A 22,189-nucleotide genomic window follows, 5' to 3' on the forward strand; every position below is an offset into this window, starting at 1 on the left:
AGGTTCAATCAAATTCATTTTCGTAGCTATGAGGCTGAGCCAATTTTCTCGGCTACTGAAACCGATGATTTGATAGGGAATTCAAAAGAAACAGCATATATGAGCATACGTGAAGTTCAAAAGTTCTGGTTCAGGGAAGTAGACATCCTGCAGTTTTTGGGAATTAGTAGTTCACCTTTGCTAAGTGTAGCAAGTTCTCTGGTTGCAAAATTTAATTCACTTTGCAAAAACTCTGGAGGTCAACAAATTCTATTGTTTGTTGCGGATGAAGATGTGTGTATGTATACATGTGTTCTCGAGATAGGAGAACTTATCTGGTGGTGTGTGCATGCTGCTGCTGCATCCTCTTCCGGCCGCTCTAATTCACACCCTCAGTACAACTTCTATATGCCCTCGTGTTCACAAATCTTGTAGTACTTTTTTCCATAAAAATCTTGTAGTACTATGTAAAGCAAGTGTGGCCAACACATAGTTTAGGTGTCGCGGTATTACTCACTGTTGATGGTGGCCTTCTTTTGTGCCGCTACTACTTTGCCACCTAGAGTAGTACTGCTACTACTTATCATGTTGATAAAACCTCGCGAACAGTACATCTATTTGATTAACGATTCTGTAGGGAGAAAAAGTTCAGCAATGTACAATCTCTAATCTCAATATACTAAAACTTATTGTTTAGTAGTTGGTACTGCTCAAGTTTATTTCTTGATGTACACATGATGTCCAAATTCTTCTTTCAGTTCGGTTCAATTTATAAATTTCATTCAGTTCGGCGAGGTGGAGATTGGGGCACGGTGGAGTGTGGCCGTGTGTGTGGAGACGGCCCACCACAACGTCACCGGCCAGATCCCACTCTTCAGTGTATGTTTTGTATGCTTTTCAGTTCACCTACTTAACAACTGCAAGTCCAATTTCCTCCTTGTTTCCATGTTCTTCCTGTAGCACAACAGGTGTTATGCCTATATGGATCAAAAGAAGCATATGTTCTTTTCTATTCTTGCAAATGAAGCTCCACTTCTGTTCTGTTTGAACTTACTTGGCATAAAAATTAGTATTTGTTCTATTGTAAAAAAAAACATAAAATGAAATGTCTTGGTGCATGATCGAAGGTGCATCTGGAAGCATCCCCATGTCAACTGCAAAGGTTTCCAGGATGTGGCATCCATACTAGCAGTCCAACCCGGCCGCCCCAAGCCGTTCACCGTCGCAGCTCCCAGGTCGATTGTGTTGAGCCTTGTGCCACAGCCTGTGGAGCTCCATCGCTGTACTGCCCATACCGGGTCGTTCAGCGACACAACCTGAAGCAATTCGACGCTGCGGCTCGGGAGGCACACACTTCGCCCCTTCATCCCAGGAGAGCAGTACATCACCTTGTGCGAGCAGACCGTTGTCGATGTACACTGCTGCTCTAAGCTCCCTTGCCACTGCTCCAGTATGGCCAGCGCCGTCCCCAGTCTAGCCCCGTGGCATCCGGACGGTCAATTCATGCCGAGCAGCAGTCCACGGCCGTCAGCTCCTATTTCCACTATAGTGATTGGGTTGCCATTTTCCTCACCCTACCCGATGCGCGACAACCCAGCCCACTTGTTGCCGTCCGCCACCCCAAAATAGTTTTGGCTCTTCCTCAAGCAACCATTAGGAGAACCTTTTTGTGTTTTTTCTGTTGGTGATTGATTTTAGCAATTTGTAGCTATCTTGCGTATGGAACCTGAAAGTCCAAGATTGTTGTAGATTCAGTTCTTGTAGCACAAATGTCCCAGAGTTCAGTGACATCTCTAATTGATGTACTGTGGTCTTGCATCTCCAATGTATGTTGCTCAGCTTCCTCCCGATCCGCTCGATCTCGTCCTGCTCCGAAGCATGCTTCAGTTCAACAAAAAGCTCCAGAAAAGTTGAGAGTTCAGCGTACTTTGCATTTATGGTTGGCTCTTTTTTATTCGTCTGTTTGGGTTAAGGCAGGCAGAGGGAGCAGAAGGTCATCACGAAAAAATGTCTCTCCTAGATCAGAGCTGGCGACCAGCGCCTCTACTAATTAGGACGATGTGCACCTTTCCATGGTCTAATGTATTCCTTCTGGTTACTTCTCCAATTCAGTTTGCCCAAACATCAGGATAAGCAGTTTGCTCATTTACTTTTCTTTTGTGTTTTGCATTCATTCTATGACAGAGGGTGATTGGATATATTTGTGTGTGCTACATGTGTAAAACCTCTAGTGATTAATTAGTTGTCTGGAGCCTGGAGGAATTCTAAAACATATATGTTCTGGTTATGATTTGATGCCCTCTACATTTTTATGTTATTTACATCGGAATTGAAACTATTTGCGTTCAGTAAAGCAAAAAGTATTTGCATTAAGATTTTCCTTTTAATTTATGGGCTAAAGATATTATTTTTTGTAATGCTACATCATAATCAGCTATAATATTAGCTTATGTCCTCTCTAACTTTTTGAACTGGATTTGGAGATATGAACAATGATTGATTTTGATCAGTACTTGGCTGTGTGATATTTTTGAAACCAGGACGAGCTGGACCTTCGTCTGCTTCTCGTTTCCAGCTGCATCCAGGACGACCTGGACTTGCTGCCACTAGCTGTTGGTGCACCTCATGTTAGCTCCTAGCTGTTACCTAGTGTGCTTGATGCTACCGCTACAAAGAAGGTAATAAAAGAATATTCACTGCTGCTATTGTCTTGCAGGTTTAGGAATTGGATCTGATGTTGTGCGGGCATGCATGGTGTGTGCTCTCTGTGTGTTATTTATGCGAGATGTGAGCTCTGTGATACTCTAAATAGGAGAATTTGTGTTTATTGAGATACCATAGATGGGTGCCATTGTGCTCCCATTTGTATTTGGGCTTATCATAGTTCACCGGGGAGAGCTATTATGAACGGAAGTTCATGTATTGATGCCCCCGGAGTGCATGTAGCTCTGCTGCCGTGCTGCCCTCATCGGCCTCGGCTATGTACGTCAGTCCAATACCGTCGCCCCAGGCCATTCACTGTCGCAGCAACCAGGCCGTTCGTAGAAAAAAGTTGATTATATTGATACCTAAAACTAGTCTTTGCTCACTTTTAAATTGAAAAAGAAAAGGAGTCTCTCTAATAGTAAGTTCACAGAAAAACATAAGCAAAAATAAACAAAAAACATGAAACACAAAAAACCCATGAAATTTGCAGGGAAAACATAATAAGTTCTAAGAAAATAAATATAGAAGTTCATATTTCGAAACGAATGAAGCATTTGGGAACTAAAATGAAGTATTTCAAAGTACAGAACTTCTATTTAGGTTTCTTTGTGTACTTCTAATGTTACTGTGCGTGAACTTGTCGTTATTTTTACATGTTTTACATGATTATGGTCATTTCGACCTTGACAAATTTCATTTCACCTTTTATGGTTTTTTCCGTCCATCTTACAGGTCGAAGGAGCTCCCTTCAGCTCAGTGGATTCAACAAAAAAATCCCTGCTGCCACTGCATCCTGAGTTCAAGGGATTCCTTAGGAGCCTTTTACACCATCTTGCTAATGATGCCATCGCTCGATGCCACAGCCATGCTCGTCGTTCTTGTGCTGCCATTCACATACTGCTCCCTGTTTTACTTCATTGAGATCCATAGAAATAAGTTATATTCAGTTTGCCACTTTTACAATGGACGGTCCTATGTTAACCGAACAATAGTTCAAGCTCCTAAAAAAGCAATTATGTGTATGCTACATCACTTTGAGGAACTACAGCAAACAAAATAAGGAGAGCTTGGTACTACTTGTTTTTTTTACAGTACTACTTGAACCATTTCTGTTGTATATATTGGCTCCTATTTATTGTAACCTCGTCAGATTGTTGGATGCATGTGGTCCTTCTCTTGTGCATATTCAGTTTCAAATAAACGGTGAACTGAATGGAAAAAAATCATGCCATCTACACTGAAAGTTCAAGAAAAAAGGAGAGCTCATTTACAGGTAAAAAATTCATATACATCTACAGGCAAAGTTCAACTAAAAATAGAGTTCATTTACAGGTAACAAAAAATTGATGTACATACAATTGGATGTGTGTGCAAGAAAGGACAAATGGGTTTGAATTCACAAAAAAATTGATGAACCTCACAAGTTCGGATATGATGACACCTTCAGTTCAAGTGATCAACCCCTAAAACATTTTGGACTGTGAAAAATACCTCAGTACAAACACACACAAAAGATCAGTACAAACACACACAAAATATTTGTGGCAGCTCAATATAAAAAGAAAATAAAAATTCAGTGGATCAAAGGTGAGAAAATAAGATGTTTAGAATAAAAAGGAACTTAAAAGAATACGCAGGAAGTTCCCAGTGTGAAAAGAACATGACAATCGTGCAATATAAAATTAAAAAACACTAATAAAGATCAATGTAAAAATTGTTGGGTGAGTTCAAACTAGAAAGACAGATAATTCCAAAACCCGCACGGCAAAAAAGTTTCACCTACGAAATAAAATGTGGCACTTTCCACATGAAGTTAATAATAAAGGGTTAGAAAAAAAGCATGTTTATATAAAAAGAAAGTGCTCAAAAGTTCAATTACTCTCCATGTGAACGTTCATACATTGTTTCAAAAGAGAGTGCACATTTTACTGGGAAAAAACTTTAGTAAGTTCTAGGACAGAAAAAATGGAAGTTCAAAATCGACAAAATAGTTGTGAGGAAAACAAAGTTAAAGTCTGGTATATGAAAAGTACACTCAGTACAAACCGATACAAAAGATCAGTTCGAGTACTATGTTTTCGGGACTGAAAAAACAACACGATCAGTCTCACCTTATTCAACACTACTTTGTAAAAAATACCACAATACAAACATACACATAGTCACATAGATCAGTACGAGTACTCTGCTTTTCGACGGAAAAACAACACGATGGGTCACACCGTATTTAAAATTACTCCTAAACGCTTGTGAATTTGAGCAAACGTTCAACATGACTAAGTTTCGCATTTTTGATAGCTTTCCAACGGTATACTATTTCCCCATTTTGGGAAGCGTTGAATTCGTCCCGAGGCATCAACTAGCGTACCGTAATCGCCTTCTTATGATGACAAGAAAGCTTTCAATCAGCCCTCGTGTCAGTCATTCGGCTCACAATTAGCCTTACCGAACTCATCAGGACCTGATTGCATCTGGGTTTATCCCCTTTTCACCAAATGCAACCTGCCCTCTTGGGCACGATTCGATCGAATGGAAAGATCGAACACAGTTAGATAGATAAACCACCAAACCATCCAATCTAATCGATGATCAATCCGCACATCACTTCATCTTTCCTGCCAAAATCTATGCACTAATCTGAACCAAAAAAGGGAAGGCACGCACCCTATTATGAACAGACACACACCCATGGCATGGGTACGCCCCCCAAGTTCAGTCCAAAACAAGCAGCGCATGCCCCCAAATTCAGTCTACAACAGAGTAGCAACGAAACAATCAAAAGAAGAAATGAAATTTCGGATGTGATGAAACGCCTAGCTAGCTAGCTAATGTCCATGGGTAGTACTACCAGTAGTGGTGAAATCGAATCCAGAGTCCAGAGGACAGGGCCGGCCGGCGGGCAGTTGAAGCGGCGGCCGCGCCAGGTGGAGACGGAGAAGAGGGCGCGGTCCTCGCAGACCTTAAAGCTGACGCAGCCCAGCCCGCCGCGCCTGCAGCAGCGCGTATTAGCTCAGCGGGACGCGCCCGAAGCAGGCGCCCTCCATGCGCGCCGCCCAGCGGTCCAGCCACTCGTGCCGCTCCGCGCCGTCGCAGGCCATGATGCTTGGTGCTGCTTGCAGGTGGTAGCTGCTCCGTCTGTGCTGGCGCTGAGGCGGACGCCGGCGCCGCGCGTGGCCGCCGTCTCCTCCGGCCAGCTCCGCGCGTTCTCTTGGGGCGCGCCCTCTACGACCGGAGCTCGCCGCGGCCCCTCCTCGCCCAGGCGCCGCCCGCTGCAGGGCGCCTCTGCTCCGGCCTCGCGCATGTACGCACCCACGCCACACTTCTCTCCACCATATGAGCTCTAGCAACAGCGCCGCCACCGTCGCTCGCGCCCCGGCGCCCATCGCCGCGGCTAGGGTATGGTCTGGGTTGCCAGGAGGGAGGCGGGCGGATGGAGGGATCGGCTACAAGCAGCTTGGTCGACGGCTGGAGTGGCCGGCCTGAACGGGGAGAGAGCGGGAGGGGGCTCTTATTTGCTCTTTTAATAAAAAACGATCAGTTCAACGAAATGACAGAATCAGTATAACCGTTCGGATTCATCAATTCAATAATAGTAACAGAATAATATTTTGTTAGGCCAAACAGAATAACCCAGATGTATATATAATTATATATAGGGTCGTGTTATTCGTCACCCTGGGCGAGGAATAGTTATTCTTCACCCCCTCTCTATTTCGACGTCAATGCACCGTATTTTTAGGTTTCGTAAATTTTGCCTTATTTCATACATAAAAAGAGAACGTAAGAAAATATATACTCACTGTAAAAAATATTTTATGTTACGTAAAATTACGAACGTAAAAACGTAGTGTAAAACATACACAAAATGCGATATTTCTGGCCTTATAACCTTTTTTTTGTTTTCTTATACCAAATTTTATGTAGTGAATCAATATGAATGTAACTATTTGTATTATAAACGTAATTTATTTATGAAGCGATCGTAAGATTACCTCGGGTGAAGAATAACTTATATATGAGGGAGGCTAACTCAGCGCACCCAATTACGTGGAGGGTTAGGGGAAAGTTTGGGTGGACATATCCTGAAATTCAGAGGGGGGGGGGCATTAGGATAGTGCATGCGCTTAGCAGGTTAATACGTCTATTTTTTGCATCATGTTTTCCTACGGTTATTTATAATGTTTTTATGCATAATAATGCTTTATGGAGTAATTCTAATGTCTTTTCTCTCATAATATACAAGGTTTACATAAAGAGGGAGAATGCCGGCAACTGGAATTCTGGACCTGAAAAAGCTACATCAGAGATACCTACTCTGCACATCTCCAAATGACCTGAAAATTTATGGAGAATTATTTTGAAATATATAAAAAATACTGGAGCAAATAACTACTGGAGGGGGGCCACCTGGTGACCACAGGACACCAGGGCGCGCCAGGTTTTAGGCCCCCCAGGCACGCCCTGGTGGGACGTGGCCAGCCCAGCCCACCTTCGGTGCCCATCTTCTGGTATTTAAGGTCTTTTGACCTAGAAAAAATAAGGGGGGACTTTTGGGATAGAGCGCAGCCGTTTCGAGGCGGAACTTGGGCAGGAGCACTTTTGCCATCCGGCGGAGCGATTTCGCCGGGGAACTTCCCTCCTGGAGGAGGAAATCGAAGCCATCGTCATCACCAACAACCCTCTCGTCTTTGGGAGGCCAATCTTCATCAACACCATCTCCTCTCAAACCCTAGTTTATCTCTTGTGTTCAATCTTTGTACTAGAATCTCAGATTGGTATATGTGGGTGATTAGTAGTGTTGATTACATATTGTAGTTGATTACTATATGGTTTATTTGGTGGAAGATTATATGTTCAGATCCATTATGCTATTTAATACCCCTCTGATCTTGAGCATGAATATCATTTGTGAGTAGTTACTTTTGTTCTTGAGGTCACGAGAGAATTCATGTTGCAAGTAATGATGTGAAGTTGATATACATGTGTTCGATATTTTGATGATATGTATGTTGTGATTCCCTTACTGGTGTCATGTGAACATCGAGTGCATGGCACTTCACCATCTTTGGGACTAAGGGAATGCATTCTGGAGTAGTTATTAGATGATGGGTTGCTAGAGTGACAAAAGCTTAAACCCGAGTTGATACGCTACTTCGTAAGGGACTGATTTGGATCCATATGTTTAATGCTATGGTTGGATTTTGTCTTAATACTTTTCTCGTAGTTGCGGATGCTTGCGAGGGGGGTTAATCATAAGTGGGAGGTTTGTTCAAGTAAGAACAGCATCCCAAGCACAGGTCCACCCACATATCAAATTATCAAAGTAGCGAACACGAATCAAACCAGCATGATCAAAGTGACTAGATGAAATTCTCATGTGCCCTCAAGAATGATTTTCTTATGATAAGAGACCGTTTTGGCCTGTCCTTTGCCACAAAAGGATTGGGCTACCTTGCTGCACTTTATTTACCGTTACCGTTACTTGCTCGTTACAAATTATCTTGCTATCAAACTACTTGTTACCGATAATTTCAGTGCTTGTAGACATTACTTTCCTGAAAACCGCTTGTCATTTCCTTCTGCTACTCATTGGGTTCGACACTCTTACTTATCAAAAGGACTACGATTGATCCCCTATACTTGTGGGTCATCACAGGTGGGTGGGTCCATCGCATTTAATTCGGTAAACATTGCGCACAATGGTCACAACTCCGCCGGCGCAGATCTTAGCCCCATCAGTTGCACATGTATAGAAGCCCACTGGCGAGGTTGGGTGTAGAGAGAGATAGGGAGTAAGAGATGACCCTTGCAGTAGTCAATGGTGGAGCTATTGTTTGGAAACATAGTAGAAAACAAAAAAATTGCCCTACGATCACCCAGGAACGATATGAATATGCATTAACGGTTTGGATTCGATCGTTACCGACTCCGAGTTTCAGCAGAAGAAGACAACTCGGTGTGGATCATACTTGGAGTACCTCGAATCATATATAGATGAACAATCCCGCGAACCGCTCATGAACAATCCCTCGAAAGGAAGATCAAATGCACGGCCTCTCTACGAGTTGCAAGCGTACGGTCCACCCGATCAGGCAGCGCTTCGCTGTCCAGAGCTAATCGTCACGGGAGAATTAGAGGGAGGAGATCAGAACCACACCGGGTTTCTAATTATGAGGATTAGAGGATCTAGGTGAAGTTCTAATTGATCAACTAGGACCAACTAGAACTACAACTAGAGAACAAGAGGAGGCTCCAAAAGTTGTGTAGAGAAAAGGTGCAAAAGCCTCTAGTATATATATGTTAGAGGGGAGAGGAGGGGTGCCACAAGGAGGGGAAGGACTCACCTCCTTGCTCCGGCCAAAGGGGGAAGGGGGAGTCCTCCCCACACCCCAATTCGATCTCCCTTAGAGGGAAGGGGGGCTGCCTCCCCTCTTGGGCCCTTGTTGCCCTCCACCTCTTGGCCTTTTAAGGCCCGTTGATATTTAATTAATTATAAAAGCCTCCTAATAATTACTAAAGCCTTTTATTATTAATTTAACATCTCCAAAAACATTTTCCACTTATATATTATTTATCGTAATACTCGGTATTTCCCGATAAACTCCGAAGCCCTTCCGGTGACCCCGAAACCCTTCTGATTCCTCTCAAAACTATTTCAAATATTAACAAAACTATTTCTTAAATAAACCCTCAATTATCCTGTCCTACTAACACTTAGAATATCGGGATTACCTTAAACTTGTGCCCCTTAGGTTCGGTAAAACATAGACAAGAACAAAACCCCTTTATTAAATGCCCGATAACGGAACCGTGGACGCCCATATCGATCCCTATGAGTACAAGAATGATATTCAAGTGAACCTATAGTTATCATGTGCTATTCCCTTTGCTTACCGATACTTTACAAAATCCGAGGTGTATCGGTATCCACTTGAGTCATACACATGCTTACTATACCGTTATCCTTGTTATCGGGGTTTTTTCTTCTTTCTCGTTAATATGTTCCGACATCCCCGTGACATAGTCACATTTGCCTGGCCAGACGATGATGGATGTCGTCCCAAGAGGGCCCTAAGAATATCTCTCCAACGTCAAAGGAGCAAATTCCACTCTCGAGCTATCTAGTCCCTTGTGAAACTTTCCGATGAACCTATAAGTTGCCGTTATGATCACAATGTTACAAATGACATTTGAGCAACCCCAAAGTCCACCGTACGGTAAGAAGTGGCTACGATACTCTCATGGTCTAAGGAACTAAAACACATATTAACTCTTGGTGTTATAACAATTGGTATCAGGCGATACTATCTCAAAGTATAACAAACAAGTTTGGGTCGATTCAATATAATTGTTCTTCTAACGTCATTACTCTCAATGTTGTTTTAGAACTATCGTTACACTTAACGATATCCTAAGACCCGGAAAACTTGATCACTAACAACACTCGAGCCAGTCTTAGAGGCAGGACTAGGAGCCTATTATTTTGCCATTTATCATTCCACACGTGCATATGAGTTTTCCACTGAATCACATATTCTAGGATCATAGCAGTTATAACATAGAACATAAACTCTTAATTATGAAAATGAAAATATAATAATATAATATTATTTGCCTCTAGGGCATATTTCCAATAGCTAGCCCAAGATGTTAGGGGGGCTAAAGAGAAAATATGAATGCTAGGGGGTGGGGGAAATGACCACACTTTCCTCTTTGTAAGCCCCTAAACCGCGCGTTGCCCTACAGTAGCTGCCGATGGATTTGGGATGAGGTAGACAACGCTTGGAGAGTTGGCGATGCATGAGATGGAGGACACACAAGAGAGTTAGAGATGGTCCTGATGTTTCCCTCAAAACAAATTCTCTAACGTCCAGTGTTTAAACACAACTAGTATGGTGCAGTTGCCCAAGAGACTTTGGGCCTACAAGCGCACTAACTTTAGGCCTCCAAGCGCACTGACTTTAGGCCAATCATCTTGGTACGTACCACTATAAAATTGATCGCCAAGATGCTAACTTGGTGTCTGCATCCCAAGATGGGTAGGCTGGTGTCAACATGCCAGAGTGCATTCATCAAGAAACACAATATCCTAGAAACGTTCGTGTTTGTGTAGGGCCTCATCAAATCAAAGTCCAAAGTGGCCGACGATGCTCCTCAAAGTCAATATTGGCAATGCCTTCGTTAGTGCCTCTTGGGAATCCATCATACAGCTGCTGCAGCAAAGGCTGACATGCTGGTGTGAATCGAAGTGGTTGGGAGGGGGGCGGGGAAGAAAATCGTGATCGGTATTGTCCGCCTTGAGAAAAGAAATGGAATTAAAAGACATTGTTCATTTGTTGAGGAGACGGACGATCGCTCCTCTCGCGGGACGAATTAACTTGGGACGTATGTGTAAAGTGAGACCAGCTCGCGCACGTGTAGTAATAATAGTTGGTTAGGTACTATACTAGTTTTCCAAGAAAAAAGATTGTTTTTTGTTAAGTGGAACAGATTAGATACTACCCTGAGCAGGAGCAGCACCCCCACTCTGACCCCCCACCTCGGCGGCGTCAATCGAGCTCCTTTCCCTCTCTGCCTCCACTGTGGTCGTTGAGCTCCTCATCGAAGGCTCCTTCTCACTATGTTGTTGTCGTGTGGTGACCAATGGTGAGGATGGGGAGGAGACGGTGGTGGTAGAGACCGGAAGGGAAGTGGACGAGGGGGCACGGTCGTCAGTGGGCGCGTGACATTTAAAAATTATTCATGTGTTTCAAAAGAAATGAACATGGCATTCTAAGAAAATGTTTATACAATGTTAAAAAATGTTTGTGAAGTTCAAAAAAATGTAGGTTACATTGAAAAAAATGCACGTGTTTCAAAGAATATGTTGGTGACATCTAAGAAAAAGATTAATACAGTGTAGAAAGATGTCCGCGTAGTTTTATAAAATGTGCTTCATGCCATTACAAAAGTATATTTCAATGTGTGTTTGAAAAAAGATTAACACATATTAGAAAAACAATTCACAGCATGTGCTTGAAAAAAATGTTAATCATGTATAAGTAAAATCTGGATGTGCTTTATTAAAACTGTTAAATTTTTTTTGAGGGATTATTAAAACTGTTAAGTAAAAAATGATAAATCCGCAGTGTCCATAGAGCCTTAACGGGCCAAGAGCCCATAGTCCTCTTCCCTCCCCTTCCTTGTCTTCCTTATTTTAATCCGCAGTGTCCCCGAACCCATAATTTGGATTCCGTCAAAAAGAAAACATCGCCGCCGCCGCCGCCGACGACGACGCCGACGCCGGTACGTGCTCGTGCCTGTCCGCCTCCTCCGCCCCTCGCAGAGCCCCCTGTCCCCTTCTCCCCGCACGGCTCGCCAGGCGCACCGACACGCCTCCAGTCCCCTCCCCTCCCCCGGCGCAGGCCGGAGCAGCCCGCCGCCTCCCATCTTCTCCGGCTGGTACGCTACCAGCCCGATCTTCTCACTCGCAATCCGATGTCTCGACTCCAGCCACACCACGATTGACGGGCAGCGGCGCCTTGTGTGTACCGGATTCCCATCCTAGCTCTGTCCTTATACAAGATTTCGCCTCCTGTGCGCTCTGTAGGAACAGCGATAATCCAGGACGGCCACCAAGGTTGATGCGGAGATGATCTCGTCGTGCCCCATCTGCGGCCACCAAGTCCTGACGGCCGAGCTCGAACGGTAATGGCCGATTCTTGTGTCCTCCGGTTGGATGGATGGAGCTCCCCCTTTTCTTCAGTATACTATACATGATGCTGAACTTATAATTTTACTGCCTTGGCTGATATTGTTGCTGGTCACTGTTCTAGGCACGCGAACAGCCACTTCGATGATGATGAGGTTCAGAGGGACATGGAGTTGGCGCAGCTAGCGATGGCAGCAGAATTGAGCACTAGTACTGTCGTGGTAAGATCTTGCTCGCACTCGTTTCTCTATCTTATTACATTAAGAAAAGTAGATGTAACCCATTGTTCATTACTAATTCAGGATTGCTCATATAATATGTGGCACATGTGCTTGCTGTTGTATCTTTTTTTCCTATTGCTAGTCAATTCATTGGATACGCTTGTACTAGTGAAAGGTTGTTCTGATAGGTCTGAATTTTGCTTCATAGAGGACTGTAGGGCTTTTTTACCTTTTCCATGTTTTCTTGTGGAAAATATACCCACAGACAGTTTTATTTGCAGGATGTACCTCAACATAGCAAGCGGCCGTTCCCTAATGACGATTCTCTTGCTCAAGGGGCCTCATCAAGCATCGTCAGAGGCCCATCTCCTTATGAAAATGTACTGTATGAACAAATTTCTTGCTTGGTCGGAGCACAGGTTAGAAGCAAAATTCAACGAATTGAAGCTGGCGTTATGAACTTGTTGAGGAGCTGCCTTGAATCTGAAGGCGGCTCATCAACAAGTATAATATCAGGCCATGTTGACCATCATCAGAGTCTTTCATCAGAAGACAAGGGATGGGGATGTGGGTGGAGAAATATCCAGATGATGAGCTCTCATTTGTTGAGGCAAAGACCAGAAACGAGGGAGGTTCTGTTTGGCGGCTGTGGATTTGTTCCTGACATCCCTTCACTTCAGAGATGGCTTGAGATTGCTTGGGATAAAGGTTTTGATGCTGTTGGTGCACGTCATTTCGATAGCAAAATTTATGGTGTCAAGAAGTGGATAGGAACATCAGAATGTGTTACCCTCTTGCGCTCTTTTGGTGTGCGTGCAAGGATTGTAGATTTTGATAGCACCGAATCATCGAGCCTGCAAGGTAAGAGCGGGAAACGAGTATGTGGGCCCATGGATAAGTATTTGATCAAGACTAATCCTCTTCCAAGATCATCGTCTCTTGAACTTAGTCAAGAGGATGCTGAAAACATGAGAGGCCAGCAGGTCCTTGTCGACTGGGTATGGAACTACTTTTCAAGCAAGCGTGCTGATGTGTTACACAATTCAAAGAATGTCATCATCAGTGATAAAACGTAAGAGAATCTCTATCTCTTGTTTATGGAATGTCCTATCCCAACATCTGTATGCCTGCAGTTTTCAGAAAGCATGCTAAGTTGTTAATTGCGAAGATTGTTTTAAACTGACTAATTAGGTGCCCTTCACAGCCCATTGTATTTCCAACATCAAGGTCATTCGAGGACTATAGTTGGGATTCAAAAGCAAAAGGGTAACCGTGGATCTCAAGACCGATATAACCTTTTGGTTTTAGACCCTGGCCATGTAAGTATTGATTATTATTTCTTTTATGAGTGTATCCTACATTCCTACTATTAGTTCTGTTATTTTGAAATTCACATCCAGTTGGAAGTTTTGGCAGTTGTTTTACTGGTTGAATTTTTTCCCAAGTAATGTAGCTTAAAGGTTCCTTTATTTGTGTATATAGGCATTCTGGTGCCCGGTTTTCTGTTCTGCAACTGTAAATATTTTTTCTGCACATTTGTTCAACATAATTTATGCTGTTCGAGATGATGACTGATGAGATTGATCCTGAACCCTTTAATCTTTTTTTTCTTCATAAAAGCATAATTCATTTGTACTATTTTTATTCCGTAAAAATAATATTACATCTCTCTCTGTGAAATACAGAAGTATAATATATATTTTCTTTAATTCTTACAGAGAACCGCTGATTTGGAGAGGTCTCTTACAACCAAAAAAGGATGGCCGAGGCTTTTGAAAAGAGGTGTTCACACTCTCAGGAAACCACAATATCAGGTACATCAATAGCTGGTGAAAATATGAATTTTAGAAGCTTGATAACGTTTAATACATTTTTATATGCCGTCTCTTACGCCTTTCGTGTTTTCAGTTGTGCTACGTGGATCCTGGAATTGCTAATTCAGAAGAAACAGAGCAGCTCAAGACTATTGACAGTATCCTGATCAGGTTCTAGAACGCTCGTATGTGCAACGGGTAATCATCACGTCTTTCTTCTTTCACATGCTTATATCTTTACGCTATATACAGTTTTGTAATCTGAATCCTTGCTGATGTCGATCCACTCATCAAACAACAGAGTAGGTGGATCAGAATCGACGATCTACATGAAAAAAAGAGCTTTTGTCCATGTATTATGAATCTGCTGGTGATCTGTTGCATTGGTGTTCTGTCTCAAGGCGTTTTCTTGTCACTTCTGATGGCTCCGTGGCAACCTCCCTGGTGCTCAAAGGGATGCCCTAGCTCCCCTCTTGCTCCGGATTGTTCAGCTGGCCGTCGATCAACTTGTTCTTCGATGTATATTACACAGGGTCCCTTGGCGCCTCTACAAAGAAACTCTGCTTCAATGTGGCTTGCCGCAGTTCGTGCAAAAAATTAGAGCGATGATTCGGCTAGCCCTATATATAGCTCCCATCACCTGCTGTATCTCCAACACAATTTGTTTGGGATGTAACAGTGACAGTCTTGTGTTGGTTTTACACACATGATTTTGCACATCCATTGGAATTTGTTGCGCCGCTATTCTCTGGGCTCTTGGGGTATTCATTGCATGAATCGAGCTGCGGGATCTCACCGAGCGCACTATTTTCTCAAATAATATTATCAACCCAAAAAATTGTTTGTTGGATTTTCATATTATTACATTTAAATACGACAAGATTGTCCGATCCTTGTATGACGATAAACACGGTTCGTTGATTTTTTTCTCGTTCTGAATCTGCATGCTCAATATGTGTGTTGTACACACATAGGATGGCAAATCGTTGTACGCACAGCACATTCAGTTTATTAGTTGCTGCATTTTATACATTGTTTTTTTAGAGCAGTTTATACTTCTCTTTTTATGCAGTTTGGGCTTCGATGGGCATTAACTGCCAGGCCAGGCCCAGAAATACGAGGAGAAATACGAGGAGTAGGGTGGGTCCTACTTGAGGCTACTCGAGCGGTTTTCTTCGGGATCTTTTTTCTTCTCCGTTTTTCTTTCATTCTTTTTTGCATTTTGTTTCTTTGTTTTTATCATTCTTTTTATTTTTTCATTTTGTTTCAATTTTCGGTTTTCTTTCTTCTATTGATTATTATTCTACTCCCTCCATTCCTAAATATAAGTCTTTTTAAAGATTCCAATAAAAGACTACATACAGAACAAAATGAGTAAATCTACACTCTAAAATATGTCTATATACATCCGTATGTAGTCCATAGTGGAATATCTAAAAATACTTATATATAGGAACGGAGGGAGTACAGTTTTTGTATATGTTAACAACATATGTTACACGTCGAACATTTTTCCAATACAAATGATACATTTTTGTAATACATTGTCAGTTTAAATATTTTTCAAACACAAGATTAACATTTACCGAATATATAGTCAACATTTTCCTCTACATTTTTAACATTTTTTTAATACACGGACAACATTTTACTGATTCATTTTTAATATTTTTTAAAAGCTTGATCAATATTTTTCAAATAAAAATAATAATATGTTTTGAATACATCGACAACATTTTTTCTATATATTTAACATTTTCCAAACGCTTAATTAATATTTTTCAAACACTTCTTCAAAATTTTATTTCAAATGGTTGATTAACATTTTTTATACACATGATTAATTTTTTTCACCATTTATTTAATACATGGTCAACATTTTTTCTATACACATTTAACATTTCCTAAATGCTTGATTACCATTTTTCAAATACTTGGTCAACATTATTTCCAAATGCTTGAATAGAATTTTTGAAATACTTGTTCTATATTTTTTGTCAAATGCTTGATTACATTTTTATATACATGATCTAATTTTTTTCGTCATTTATTTAATACATGGTCAACATTTTCTCTATACACATTTAACATTTCCTGAATGCTTGATTAATATTTCCAAATACGTGTTCAATATTTTTTTCAAAATGCTAGATTAACATTTTTATATACATGATAAAATAATCATCGTTTTTTAATAATTGATCAGATAATTTTTTATACACGTTCAACATTTTCCGAACGCTTCTTCAAGATTTTTTAATACGTACTAAACATTTTCAAATACTTGTTCAAAATTTTTCAAATACTTGTTCAATATTTTTCAAATGTTTTTTGGAGTGTTTTTTTAATATATATGTATATATAGAATTTTTTTAAAGTATAAAGAAGAGTACAAAAATATAGCAAAAAACTAAAACAGAAAATAGAAAAAAATACGCAGAAAAACGAGCATGTGGCCTGCCGCGCGCGTGGGCTGGCCCAGGTCTGTCGCCCCTTCAGTATCGCCCCCGAGCTGGGCTAGCCCATGAGTGCGGGAGGCCGCAACCTCTTTTTTTCCTGTTTTTTTACTTTTTCTATTTTCGTTTTTATTTTATTTTTTACTTTTGTTTATACTTAAAAATATTCTATATATATATATATATTACAAAAAACACTCTTCATAAAACATTTTACAACTGTTGAATAAGTATTTGAAAAATATTAAACAAGTATTTCAGTAATGTTGAATAAGTATTTGAAAAAATGTTGATCATGTATAGAAAAAATGTTAATCAGGTATTTGAAAGAAAAAGAAAAAAACCTGCCTCGCTCGATCCCCTTTCCCAAACCCCACGGAGACCCAACTCCAGCCAAAACAAGGGGCGATACGCCGGCGGTATTCAAAGTGCTCAACGACGACGATCTCCTCACCGAGATCCTCCTCCGTGTCGGCTTCCCCACCACGCTTGTTCGCACCGCTGCCGTCTGCAGGCGCTTTCTCCACCACAAGTCGCGTTGATCTGAGCACCACGAGGACGGAAGCGGATTCACAACAAGAGTGGTCAGCCTGATGTGCCCCGAGAGAGGCATGGTCGCCATGGCACCACGCCCACAAACGACAGGACCACAATTACTACGCTTACTGGGCAATCCTCTCCAGAGAAGAAGAAGAAGAAGGCGCCGACAGCTTGTCTTGTATGTGTTGATAGAGGTAACCCCCAAGACAAGATACACGGTGCAGGTGTTTGTGTTGCAACATGGTGTCCGGTGCTGCACGCATAGCTTGGCAGTAGACCAGTTCCCTCCTCTGCTGCACGAACCGAAGTCTGTGCTCAACGACAATAAAATATATTCCCTCCTTTCCAAAATATAAGGCGTGATTGATTTTGCACGGTCTTTGATGCATGACTTTAACCACTAATATATATCAAAGTATATAGACTGAACATGTATAAATGACATCGTAGTATTTGTCTTGTAAAACAACGTTATTTCTTATGTCTGTATATTAATTTTATAGACGTGCAATATGTGAAAATCGTAGTCAAAGTTATGCAACGAAGACCAGAACGGTCAAACAACACCTTATATTTTGGGGAGGAGGGACTATATCACAGCTGCCCAGCGCCAACTTGTCTTGGCTGAAAAAGGAATATTCCACAATATCTACTTTGTTGAGATATGTAGCTCTGAAGGATAGCTATATCTATTCCAAGGACTTCTTGTGCAGACCTAGAGATCCTGCTCGCACTCGCTTCTCTATGTTACTTCATGAAAAGAAGATGCAACCCATTGTCCATTACTGATTCAGGACTGATCATATAATATGTGGCACATGCACTTGGTTTTCCCAGTGAAAAGTTGTTCTTATAGGTCTAAATTTGGCTTCATAGAGGACTGTGTAGGGCTTCTTATTTGCAGGATGTACCTGAACATAGCAAGCAATCACATGACCGGTATAACCTTTTGCTTTTAGACCCTGGCCATGTAAGTATTGATTACTACTCCCTCCGTCCCAAAATAAGTGTTTTTGATTTAGTACAACTTTGTAAGTGTATCCTACTGTAATTTCAACTTGTCAGTTCTGTAAATTTGAAGTTCGCACCCTGTTGGAAGTTTTGGCAGTTGTTCTAACGGTTTAATTTTTCTTCTTCAAGTTATGTAGCTTAAAGGTTACTTTATGTGTATATATGTATTCTTGTTGCCCAGTTTTATGTTTTGTTGCTGCAAATATCTTTTTCTGCACATTTGTTCTATATAATTTGTGTTGTTCAGCATGATGACCGATGAAATGACCCTGTGTTAACTTCATTGGTCTTTGCTTCATAAAAGCATAATGGTTTGGATTACTTTCACTCCACAAAAAATAATATTGCATCTCTCTATCTATAAATAGAGAAGTCTACTTTTTTTTTTAATTCTTACGGAGAACGGCTTATTTGGAGAGGTCTCTTACAATCAAAAAAGGATGGCAGAGGCTGTTGAAAAGAGGTGTCCAAACCCTCACGAAACCACAATACCAGGTACATCACATAACCGATTAAAACAAGAAGTTCAAAAAGGTTACCACGCTTAATGCATTTTTATAGCATGTGTCTCTTACGCTTGTCATGTTTTTAGTTGTGCTATGTGGATCCTGGAATTGTTTGTTTAGAAGAAACATAGCACCTCAAGATCAGGTTCTAGAACATCAGTATGCGCAATGGGTAATCATCACCTCTTTGTTTTTTGACGTGTATCACCACTTTGTTTGTTCACATGCTTATATCTTCACAGCACACAGTCGGTAATGAGAATCCTTGCTGATGTCTACTCACTCACCAAAAAACAGAGTAGGTGGATCAAGACCGATGATCTTACTCGGTAGAAAGCGTTTGCCCATGACTTATGTGGATCTGCCCTACTGGACATTGTGGAGCCCCTGGTGATCTGTTACGTTGGCGTGGCCACCTCCCTGTTTGGGAAAAGCACAAACAGGATGGTCTCGACGATTATTGTTCATGTGTCCCACGACACGATCATCTTGATTTTGAGTGCAATGTGCAGGGTCTCTTGGCACCTCTAAGAAAACAGCTCCAGTCGCGGCGTGCTGCATTTTGGCTTGGATCAAAGTGCATTAATTAGGCCTTCCCCTTAGCTCGCATCATCTGCTGTATCTCCAACCAAGTTTTTTTGGGATGTGATAGTGATAGTCTCAGTCTTGGTTTTACATATACGTGTGGATGGCACATTTGGTTCCTAAAAATTATGTTTACGCACATCCACTGAGAATTATTGGCCTGCCAGTCTGATTTCTTGGGGCGTGAATGAACTCAGTACATGTTACAGTTCGTTTCCAACAAACCTCGTATACGAAACACACCCTTTACTCGAATATTATCATATTTAATCCAAGTATTATTTGATACACAGTTGGTATTGTTGGAGTCGTTTAAAGCGTATGTTCCAACAGAATTGATTTTGTATCCGATAATCCACTTACAAATGTGCAAATCCGATGTTTTGTGTTTCTTGTTGGATATATTCTACTACCTCCGTTCACAAACATAAGATATTTTAGATATTTCATTATGGACTAAACATAAGATATTTTGGATATTTTATTATGAACTACATACAGACTGCAATGAGTGAAAAAGCACACTGGCATATGTCTATACACATATGAATTAGAAAAAGAACTTAGAACATCTTATAATTGTGCATGGAGGGAGTATTTATTACTACCTTCATCCGGGTTAAAAAGTTCTCTCAGCCAAAACGTAGAGACCAACGCGAGATTAATTTCATGTACTCGAGATTCCTACTACGTCCTTTCAGAAACATACGATTTTAAAAACTGGCATGAGCTCTTTGTATACACCAGATAAAACCAAATGTTAGATGAGCATACCAAATAATTAAATTGTATGTAAGCATAGTTGAATCGGTAATATGTTACGTTCGTTAGTGACTATTTTCAATACCATGCATATGTTGAATTTTATTATAGTATCTAACTTGGAGCACATTTGCAAATGGACAATTTATAGATTCTAGAATATGCACACCTAATAATACGCTAGAAATCAATATTAAAATATTAGTTGGACATTGTTCTTGAGAAACCTCTTACATGATATTTAATGAAAATAAACTATACTTTAATATATGCACCTATGTACAACTATGTAGGTGTTGCACTATGCAATTTTTCAATTGTCACAAGTATAATTCAAAGATAACTTATGTCACACATCATTTAATTCAAATTTAGCATAAACAAAGTGAGCGGTCATATACAATACAACTCACAACAAAAAACACTGGTTAATATATAACCTGCATTATGTATTAATTATACCAACTAGCATTTAAACTATACTCAATATTTTAGTAAGATAAAAATAAATAAATAAGTATAGAAGTTTGGTATATAAAAGTGTTGAACTTCCGGTCCTTGGTGGGCCTCCCTGGTGTAGGCAAGTTTGGCGAGTGGCTGAGCAGAGTGGGATTGTGCATTATTTCCCACAATTTGCCGAGATATTCCAAGCACTTCTAGATAGCCATCCCCTGGCATACGCCGAGACATACTGGGGTCTCACAGGAATAAAGTATGGGGATTCCAAAAGTCACTGTGGGTTGGGCATCAGTGCAAATTGCAATGGAATTCATCTGTAGACCTCCTGATTTTTCTGTGGAAGCTACTAGGAAAGTTATCCTCACTATAGTGTTGATGATACAGGAGTCATTGAGAATACGCAGTGTGGCAATGGCATCGGATGATTTTAGGATATTGCAGGGTTCCTCAGTGAAGATAGCGCTTTGGAGATTATGGCATGGAGTGCGTTATCACAGTACTATGAGACAGGAAAACCTTTAACTCCCGAGTAAACGAAATCTTTGAAAAATTAATAAGGTAAAGGTGCCGGTGATGACAAAGAGGAGGCACGAAACCTTATCAATTTGGTCAATCGGCTCAAGCCGCGGTGCGATCGTTGGTCTTTTTTTCCCGCAGACAAATGAACTGGTAGCAAAGATTGAATTGCTTGCAAAAGAAATCATTAACAACGAGCAGACTATTCTCTCACTAAAGTATATTTTCTTAGTGTGTGTATCCGGGCCATCATCGGGACATAATTCCGGTATTTCACTATGGCTCATGCCAAGAGCATAAGTTCAAGCACGAGATGGCGGCATGGAAGCATAATATGAAGTTGTGAACATGTCATAGTTGGGAAGAAATGAACGTGTTCAAGATGAAGATCAAGCATTGATCATTCTCGAGTTAACTTTGGGTATCCATTTTGCGTCTTGCGTTGGATCAAAGGAAGGTAAAGTATACTCCTTACTAACATTTAATCACCACAAAAGAATACATAATTTCACGAAATCCTTACAAGCAATTGGTGCTATTTTCCTGAATTTTTATTGGCATATGTCATACAGTCTACTGAATGATATTTACAAACAGCCATGTGTGTGTCCTTTTGTGTTAGGATGCAAATTCTCTACATTTTGGCAATTTCAGGAGCATGCATTTTGTCCCAATTTTGTAATTTTGAACATACTGAGTTCAAATCAAGACATGTTGGTACCAATATAGAACTCTCAAGAAGAAGATCCACATATGGAGCTTATTTTTACTATTGTTTCTTCGTTACTTTTGCCTTTTTTCCCTTTATGAATAGCTTCCTTATTGGGGGAGTGGTTCTTTGTGCATGGTATTCTCTGTGTTTCTACTTTTCTTATGACAATCATACTACATGCTTACTTAGTAAGATACGTTGGTTCTACTTTTGCAGTTAGATGAAAGTTGG

At 40.9% G+C, this 22,189-nt stretch overlaps 1 protein-coding gene and 1 long non-coding RNA gene across 4 annotated transcripts; both read left to right on the top strand.

Moving 5' to 3' along the window:
* Nucleotides 1-362: 362 nt before the first annotated feature.
* LOC123494301 (uncharacterized) lies at nucleotides 363-4,887 on the top strand. Its single transcript, XR_006664901.2, has 3 exons — nucleotides 363-858; nucleotides 2,520-2,657; nucleotides 3,418-4,887. It is a non-coding gene; the product is annotated as an uncharacterized lncRNA (long non-coding RNA).
* A 7,020-nt stretch (nucleotides 4,888-11,907) lies between these two features.
* Nucleotides 11,908-15,155, top strand: LOC109762886 (uncharacterized). Of its 3 annotated transcripts, none has more exons than XM_045229525.2 (8): nucleotides 11,908-11,970; nucleotides 12,275-12,372; nucleotides 12,501-12,597; nucleotides 12,879-13,669; nucleotides 13,802-13,916; nucleotides 14,316-14,411; nucleotides 14,506-14,609; nucleotides 14,713-15,155. In XM_045229525.2, the coding sequence occupies exons 2-7, from the start codon at nucleotides 12,317-12,319 to the stop codon at nucleotides 14,587-14,589; spliced, it is 1,239 nt and encodes a 412-aa protein (XP_045085460.1). In that variant the 5' UTR covers nucleotides 11,908-11,970; nucleotides 12,275-12,316; the 3' UTR covers nucleotides 14,590-14,609; nucleotides 14,713-15,155. The 3 variants fall into 3 exon arrangements, with proteins under 3 accessions (XP_045085460.1, XP_020177356.1, XP_073356911.1); XM_020321767.4 differs by having other exon boundaries at nucleotides 11,909-12,126; XM_073500810.1 differs by having other exon boundaries at nucleotides 11,919-12,126; nucleotides 12,292-12,372.
* Nucleotides 15,156-22,189: the final 7,034 nt, after the last annotated feature.

Source organism: Aegilops tauschii, chromosome 6 (assembly GCF_002575655.3).
Source record: "Aegilops tauschii subsp. strangulata cultivar AL8/78 chromosome 6, Aet v6.0, whole genome shotgun sequence".
NCBI lineage: Eukaryota > Viridiplantae > Streptophyta > Magnoliopsida > Poales > Poaceae > Aegilops > Aegilops tauschii.